Here is a 9212-nt window from a genome sequence, read left to right as displayed (position 1 = left end):
CGTCGCCGGATCTCACGGCTGGTGTCATTGTCTGCGGTCACCAGTGAGCCGAGATAGACAAAGTCTTCAACTATCTCCAGCTCGTCGCCGTCGATCGTGACCTTGTTATTACTGGACAAGCTGGTTCGGTCGGTCTCGGATCCACAGGCCAGCATATACTTCGTCTTGGACGTATTAATCATCATGTTCGTGATGAACGATCAACAAAAATTGTGAAGCGTTCAATTTGACGGCCTCCTCTCTCCACGCGATGCAGACATCCGGACACCGGTGATGGAACCACTCTGACACTGAAAACCTGGTGCAGGAGTGCAGACGACAAGTACGTCAACAGCATCGCCCACAATTCGAAGCCTGCTAGCAAGAAGGTCCCGAAAAACTCTGCTGGTTGTGTAAAAACCAACACTACGTCAAGGAGTGTCCTTATCAACATCGTTATTGCAGCAAGTGAAAGAAGAAGGGGAACAGAGAAGGTTATTGTTTCTCCGCTGGGCAGAAACCGTTCAAGCCGGTCGACCAACCAAAACCCCAAGGACACCGTCAAGTTCAATAGCACTTTGGTTAATCAATTGAACCTCTCCTCGAAACGGAAATACATCAAGGTGGATATTAACAACTTCCCGGTCCAGTTACTACTAGACTGTGCGTCGGACATTACAATCATCTCCAAGTTTGTTCGGGAAACGATTTGTACGACTACAATATCCAGGGCGAATTTCTACATCGTGTTGATCAAATAAAGGACCTTGGTGTAGTTTTGGTTAGTCATATGACATTTAAGCGTCACTACTGTGCTACACTTGAAAAGGCTAACCGAATGCTGGGATTTATCATACGTCTAAGTAAAGAATTTACAGATCCTGTTTGCTTGCGAGCTCTGTACTGCTGCCTGGTCCGTTCATTATTAGAAACTGCAAATCTGGTGATGGCCTTTTGAAGCTACATGGATAGCGCGTTTTGAAGCGGTTCAACGGAAATTCGTTCGTTATGCTCTGCGTGATGGAGGGGTAACCGTGGGATAATCCTCGAAACCTGCCACCTTATGCACAACGTTGCGCTTTGCACAAAGCTGTCGTATCGCCATTCCATCGGTCAATCACTATTTGTGGCGAAAATTCTCAGAAACGAAATCGACTGTTCTTGGATTCTCTCCCGCTGTAATATTCATGCCCCAGAAAGAGCACTGTGAAATCGTGACTGGCTTTCACTGGAATCGAGAAATACACACTTTGGCAGCAACGACTAAATTAGCTTCGAAGCTAAGAAATAAGCTTCTTACGCCATTATGCTCTCTTTGACCTTAATGTCTCAACTGCAACATTTAAACGCTTGGTCGAATCTAACATAATAGTGACCAGTTAAGAAACACTAATTAGAAAACTCAGAATGTAAGTTTAGGTAGACCTAGATTTAAGTAAACTCTTAAGACACTTTTGTCAGACGGTCTTTTTTATAAACAATAAACAATAAAAAATAGCCTTAACCAGCAACTCATGAGCCGGAAGTAGTAGCTGTAAGCGCATCAAGAGACGAGATTGCGGTATCATCGGTGAGTTCCTTGCAAACATCACCCCTAAGCAGGGCCGAGTTTCATTTCAACCAACTCGGATCTCAACGTCTTTGACATCGAAACGATCGAGCAGTTCAACCTCTGGTCAGTCCCATTCAACACACTGTTCCAGTCCGTACAGCAGAAATCCAATGTTCGACGTTGCAGTTTCTGTGCCGAAAAATACCCAAGGAAAACCAATCTGGATTCACGGCCGGTTCCAACGAAGCCCTGGGAACACATCCATGGTGACTACGCTGGTCCTGTGGGTGACTACTACTACCTACCTATCGTTGAGGCATATTCCAAGTGACCCGAAGTATTTATTCCGTACCCGCAGTACAACAACCACCGCAACACTGGATATCCTTCAAGAAACAACAGTTCTCAGATCGTAAGCTCAACGTTCAAGCAGTTCTGCGAATTAAACGAAGTCTGCCACTTGACCACGGCCCCGCACCACCCGCTGTCAAACGAACAGTCTGATAGGTTCATTGACACACTGAAAAAGGATCTTAAGTAGCTCATTAAGGGGGAAAGCAAATTCAGTTGTCTACGTACCATTCAACACCGAATCGAAACGCTCCTGAAGAAAAGACACCTGCTGAACTTTTCTTGAGAAGACTGTTTGAACAACTCTGGATCTTGCTCCAAATTCTGAGCAAAACTGAAGACGAACCCGAAGCAACTCCATGATGGTAGATTCATCCTGCCTGCCACTATCCATTCCCAGTCTCCTGACCGTACAGTCCAAAACCGTAGGCTTTCCAATAGGCGATGGAAGCGCTCCCGAGCTTGGGTGATGGTTTAGCACCAGTGCACTGCAGTGCAAGTGGGATGCAGCTAAAATTTCACCCAATTTTTGACAGATCTTGCGAGTTTTCCTTAAGAAAAGAAAAAATAACTTTTCGAGTGCTCTCTTTCAAAGGTGGAGATTATAGACACTATAATTTTATATAGTCTGGCAAAGAGAATGACGGGAACCAATCGCACTGTCATTCGCGCGGAGCCAACCGAGCCTTTTACGATAATCTTCAAGCTCTTCATAACTCTCTCCAGTTGCAAAATATTTATAAAATAGTTTTTTAGCAGAGCATACATTTTTCAAACATCACAGTTGACATGGTTGCTGATTTTTCTTCATTATCACGTTTCAAATCTCATTCGACTACTAGTCAAGCTTCAAGGGACTGGAAAAGCTTGACTATCGTCATGGATTTCTGTTCACGTTATCAAAAAAATCTGTTCACGTGACGGATGTTATTTCAAAGGTCGTCAAAGCAAGTTGACGGCGTCGGCTCAAAGCATTTATGTATGATTCGAAAAACTTTGAGTATTTGGTTTGGGTTATTTGGTTGGCAATTTGTCAGTGTTGTAAATAAATAAAATTCGGATTTTAATAATACTACCAATTGAAAATTTTAAATATTTTATGATGTTTTTATATATGTTAGGCAAATTTTGGGTTATTTGGGTTATTTGGTGGGCAATTTGTCAGTGTTGTAAATAAATAAAATTCGGATTTTAATAATACTACCAATTGAAAATTTTAAATATTTTATGATTTTTTTATATATGTTAGGCAAATTTTTTGCACAAATAAAAGAAGGATCGAAAAGCCGCGAGGTCGATAGTGTCCTTCTAGTCCCTTGGGAATTCTCTTCGGTTGTGATAGATGATGTTTCATTGGACTTTGTCCCGGCATCGTACTATCCTGGACTGATCTCCAAAAACGGAAACGTTGTTCGTTGATTTCGGATTTTGTTTCAGCCAAGACCAATGACGAACTTGCCCTTTTCGGCGTCGTCTAAGGATGTTTTTTTTATCTAAACAATATCCCGTCACAGTCAAAAAGACGACGACGGACTGAAGGCGACTATGATTTTTCCGACGCTTCATTTGACTGAAGGTTGAGGAACTTTTCACAGTCACAATTTGTTGATGTGCTATTAATCGCAGCGCACTAAATTGGACTGCGCACTCATGACTGCGACATTTGTGCGAACTTGTACATTCGTGCATTCAAATCAGTGTAAAATCTGTCGGAGTTCTACACGCTAATCTCTTTTCAGTCAACCTTCGTACGGATAACTGCGACTGCAAAACATTGCACGAAATCCAATTTTCAATGAAAGAGATAATAAAAGAGTCAAATTTTCTGGCTCTTAAAGTGCCCATATAGGGAAGATATCAAGAAAAAGTCGAGAAAGCCATGACTTGGTGTCATGGTTATGCGCAGTAATAAACATGAAAATTTGATCAAACGTATTATAGCTATGAAAGAAGCAGGACGTAATAAATACGTTTAGTCAGTATTTTCCTTGTTTTATTCATCGAAGAATAGTATTCTTAGAATACAACAAGTAGTAAAGCAAAAACTGCCATTGACAACCATTCGTACCAACGGCCGTTTGGCATAATCCATTCGGTTCGATATTTCATTTGGCCAAGCGTCTACTCGGCTTAATGACCATTAGGCCAAACATCCATTCGACTTGAATTCTATAATAAATTTATTCTTCGAAGATTGTGAGATAAATTTCATACTCGAGTCTAATAACACAAATTTGTTTTTATTCATCCACAGGCATCCTGCTGGTCCCAGAACCCAAAGGAACGTCCCTCGTTCAGCCAGCTGGTGGTTGCCATCGGCAACTGTCTGCAGAGCGAGTACCCCAAGGAACCAATCGAGCTGGCCACGGTTTAAAACCAACACCCAACAATCAAATCTTCTAAAAACAGTACCACTTAAATTATATGATTGGTAGCAGAGCGTTAAGTTAGAATTTTACAAAGCATCGAAGAAGCATAGCGGAGGTCTAGAATAGAAAAAAACAACGAACATGTGTTTTTCATGTTTTTAATTTTTCAATTTTTTGAAAACGTATTTTAGTGTACATTATGTATGATCATGTATTGAGAAAGGCTTGTATTTATTGAGGTTTTACACGAGAGTTGTGGGGAGGTATTAAACAAGAAACGAGGTTTTGATGATTTTTTTTTTGTGTATTCATTAGAAAAGATCGAGTCAAACAGATAAGTTTGTGTTTAGAGAGGAAGGATTAGAATTTATTGGTAGAGCTAGAATCTGCTCATGGAACTAAAATGAGCCAGCTGTACATTTACATGTACTAAATGAAAGCACATCAACTAGTTCTGAACTTCGGAAGCATTTCGATTAAAGACTTACTATATTGATAATGGTCATGTTCTTAAAGTGTAATTTTACAAAATAGATATCGTAATATTAACGAAATTTATACAAAGCTTTTTGCTTCCAACAGAACATTAAGTATTACTCCTTTCTGAAGGAAAGTGTTGCCGATATCTGCATTTATCTACTTTAGAGTAAGATGTTAGAAAGATAAGGAAAAAACATCTTATAAAATCTGACAAATCACAATTATCATACACTCACCATTTCATTGATAAACATTAGTACTAGTAATATCCACGCGTATTGATATCAGTACCACAAACTGAGCCAAGATAATTTACTGCCAAGATGCTGCAGGATATGTTTACCTTATTACTCAATCATTCTAATGGCTTAAATGGCTATGTCAAATTGATCATAGTTATGAATCTACATTATCAATCTATACAATCTACAGCTCATCAACTCCGTATTTTGCCTTAAGCTTTCTGTGCTATCTCGAGATAAGGTTACATTCAAAAATTAACTTCTAATCAAAACAGGAAGATCATGCATCGTTGATGAAACGTTTATTATAAGTTCATGTTCTAGATTCTCTCAAAAAACTTGAACATAAAAAAGCAAAAGGATAAATTTAATAACTCACACAAACAAACCACATTCTCAAAATGCTACTATATTCTTACAAAGTGCTATCAACTTTACATCTAACTAGAGCATAATCCAATCAACCGTACTGTTAGCTCTAAACAAATTAAACATGTCATCAGTATCAGAAATTTGTAAATGTAAAAATCGATCGAAAAACGACATACCAGAAACGTTGCATTTAAAAGATTCATTAAAATCAACCATTACATCATTAATAGTAAGACGAAAAAATAAACAATTAGTTAGCGCATATCTGAGAAGTCAAGAATCTCGTGCGGTAAAGTTTACCAGGGGGCTCATATGAGCTTTTTGGTGTGGGGAATGTAGTGGGTCGCTACATGAAAAAAAAGTTTAACTTTAACGCGACGCGATATGCATTGAAGTTTTTTTTTAACTTCTTCAACTTTGTTTAGTTCAGTTGCGCGTACGCACACAAAGTAGCATCGCCTGTGTACATACTTGTAACATATCAGTTTATTTCCATTATAGCAAATAAGCAAGAACAATGAAATTCTGAAAGGTTTCTACTTCTTCTAAATTGACATCGAATCATATGGAACATAATTTAACACAACAGCCACACACACAAACATAACATTTGTTGTCTAGTCATCGAGAAAACAATTCAGTTCTTGGAGAGATAGCTTCCATCAAACCCGTGAACGAACCATTGAGTCTCGCCAAATTATTGTAAGCTGATTTCAATGAAACGTACGGATGATTTGCGAGCAATTTTTTTTATCTTGAAAAAAATATAATCCATTTATCCTGAAAACTAAGGCTTAGGAAAACAAATGGTAGGATTTGTTTCACCAAAAAAGAAGAAAGGTCAGCACAAAATGTCGTTCGAAGAGCCCGTGAACTGAATCATGAAGAGTTAAACAATCCATGAGGAATATGATTAAGAAGAAATTGAAAAAAAAAACAAATCATTAGACATGTACTCCTTTACATGGAAATAACTTCATTGACAAATATAAAGCTTCCATTGAAAATTTAGATGGTTCTGTTGCTAATCCGAAAAATCCGAATATTTCTCGAATCGGTTATCACTTCTGTAGTAGGTGTCACTAGTATGATGGTAACATATTCGAACCCTGCTGTATAGTGCCGTTAATCTATTTTGTGAGTCCTTCATTTATAAACAGGTGGTCTGAATACGTGAAATTTTGTACCTGAGAGTTTTTTAAGGTCTAACATGGTTTGTATGAAAGTTTGAAGATCTTCCTACTTTGTGGAAGAGTGCCCCACACAAAATCAACATATAATATGTCAAAATTCGAAAAAAAATCCAGTTGATTTCCATAAAAATTTGTTCACATATATGCTTTGACATTAGAAGGAGCCGTTCACATACCAGTTACTTACTTAATGTTCCCGCGCCGATCCTCCGGTGCATAGGGCTGTAGTTTTCGCGTCGTTACCGCATATGTGCACCAAGTTTCAAACTCATACAACAATACGGATTTGACATTTGAGTTGGAGATTCGGATTTTCGTTCGTAGTGAGATCTTGCGTGACTACCAGATGTTCCGGTCACTCGCAAACGCAAATCGGGCCTTTCTGATCCGGGTTTCGATGTCTTTTCTGGTCATCATCAGGCGTTATCTGGCTACCAAGATACTGGAAGCACTCCACTTTCTCAACTTGTTGCCCAGAGCTACCACGAAATTGGAAGGATTTACTGTGTTGACTTGATTGACTTGGTCGACCTGGCACTCGATTGACTTGGTTCCATCGTCTAAATTGGTTATCAAATCGTTGAAAAATAATGCAAATAACAAAGGCTCCAAGTTACTACCCTGAGGGACGCCAGATCGGTTTATAAAAGGCAAGGAGATGCTATCGTCAATTTTAATTCTTATGCACCTTTCAGTTAAAAATGACTTGAGCCAATCAATCATATTATTATGAATGCCAAGCTTAGCAAGAAGAATTCGATGATCAATGGCATCGAATGCAGCCTTGATGTCGGTGTATATGGCATCAACTTGCTTCTTATTCTCAAGCTGTTTCAAACAGAACGAAGTGTATTCTACAAGATTCATACATACCGATCTTCCAGGCATAAACCCATGTTGTTCCGAAGCAATATATTGCAATGAAGCCTGTAGTAAGGCTTGACTAACTATTATCTCGAACAGCTTGGAACCTGCGGACAAGCTAGTGATTCCTCGGTATTGTTTAACGTTCCGACGTTCGCCAATTTTAGAAAATCGGAAACATAAACAAAGTTTTCCACATCTCTGGAAATTTCCGTTGCTGGAAAGACCGGTTAAAAATTCGAGCCAGAGGTGATGATACTGCTTCGATGCATCGACAATAAATAGCTGATGGGATTCCGTCAGGTCCTGGCGCAAACGAGCTTTCCAGTTTTTTTGCAGCAGCTTCGACAATTTCCAGATCATTCAGTTAACCTACATGGGAGAGAAGCGACGTCTGAAACACAAAATTCCAATCGATACAAAAGTACTGTCAAAGTCAATTCCAATCGATCTGAGCTTTGTCGTAGAGTTTTTAGCTTCTAATTGAAATCTCAACCAAGCAGAGTATTGTGATTGCTGTTGTAGTTCAAGCAAAAAATTTTAAAGCTCGTCATATGAATTTATGAAAAGGAGCAATTTTTTTCACTGCTCTGGTGGTTCGTTGTTAGAAAACGATCTGATTTCTAACAAAATTGAAGTTATACATACCGTTTATCGCGATCAACCGGGCATCAAATTCAATGTTGTTTTGTTTGATTTATTGAGCGTTGACTTTAGAGCTTGAACATTAAGCCAGAAAACAGTGCAGAGAATGTTTTTGTCCAAGCTTTCAATGATGTGGCCAGAAATTTTATTTTACAAGGCATCAGATGTCGCTTCTCTTATATGCAGGGTCACTAGATCATTTCGTAAGTGGGCTTTAAACTAAAAGCCCATAAATGTATTCTCAACCATTCCAGGCGACCACACCATTTCAAATCATTTTTTGTCACTTGGAGTTGAATGATCACGAGGGGGAGGGGGTTCAAGGGGATAATAAAAATAATTTTTAATAAATATGAAAAAATTGGACAAAATCTTGCGTACAATAAACTTGAATACAAGCTACATTGCACAAAAAAAAGAATAGAATTTGTATTTTAGATAGAAAATCTGAAAAAAAAATCGAATACATTAGGTGATTCAATTCCCATCCTCTACAGTTTGACTTTCTATCTTTAAACTGTTTGAATTTTCAGAGAATTCATCAAATGTTTCAATAAAATACCTCAAACTTTATATTTCCTCTTTCAGGATTATTGAAAAAAAACGAAGAGGGTGGGGTGACAAAAGAAGAATTTGACATTTTTCCGGCCTTATTTACAAAAAGTTTACACTGTTTTACAAATATTTTTTACTGATTATAATTAAAAGTGAAGTCTTGTTTTCTTGTTTATAGAAAACGTTAGCTACGAAACAATCACATTTCCAGAACAAAAAAAAAGTGGCGCGTTGTGACTACACAACTTCAATTATACCATATTAATCACAATTCCACCATAAAAAACTATTTTTTATATAAAAATATAGCGCTTTGAATTCTCAATCTATAGATACAACTTTTTATTTGTGTTCGCAATCACGGACTCTTTAAATGGGTTAATAAACATAACATTAAGTCGCTCAGGCACAACTTTTTGCTAAAAAGACTGTTGCAGCAAGGCCAAAGAACTTTTTTAAAACAGATGGTCAAGAGCGTTTTCGAAATTATGATCAAAAATGTATCGGCCATAAAAAGTCGCTTAAACTAGTATGCACATACCATGAGCCAACCTCTATGCGAGTGATTGCCAATCTATGTGAATAACGCAAGTTGAGGTCAATGGGTCGG

At 38.3% G+C, this 9212-nt stretch overlaps 1 protein-coding gene and 1 long non-coding RNA gene across 3 annotated transcripts in view; one reads left to right on the top strand and one right to left on the bottom strand.

Moving 5' to 3' along the window:
- LOC129746554 (tyrosine-protein kinase-like otk) overlaps positions 1-6352 on the top strand; it is a 215391-nt gene extending 209039 nt beyond the window's left edge. Inside the window, exon 12 of the mRNA XM_055740249.1 lies at positions 4137-6352. Coding sequence (XP_055596224.1) covers positions 4137-4256 — 120 coding nt within the window. The 3' untranslated portion in view covers positions 4257-6352. The remainder of the gene's footprint in view (positions 1-4136) is intronic.
- LOC129746555 (uncharacterized) overlaps positions 1-8139 on the bottom strand; it is a 102829-nt gene extending 94690 nt beyond the window's left edge. For both annotated transcript variants that reach the window (XR_008737316.1, XR_008737317.1), the window contains exons 1-3: positions 8051-8139; positions 7412-7774; positions 6726-7098 (exon numbers count right to left, since the gene is read on the bottom strand). This is a non-coding gene — a long non-coding RNA (uncharacterized LOC129746555). The remainder of the gene's footprint in view (positions 1-6725; positions 7099-7411; positions 7775-8050) is intronic.
- Between the last annotated feature and the right edge of the window lie 1073 nt (positions 8140-9212).

The sequence above is a fragment of the Uranotaenia lowii genome, chromosome 2 (genome assembly GCF_029784155.1).
Source record: "Uranotaenia lowii strain MFRU-FL chromosome 2, ASM2978415v1, whole genome shotgun sequence".
NCBI lineage: Eukaryota > Metazoa > Arthropoda > Insecta > Diptera > Culicidae > Uranotaenia > Uranotaenia lowii.
This window is presented reverse-complemented; position numbering and strand designations above follow the sequence as displayed.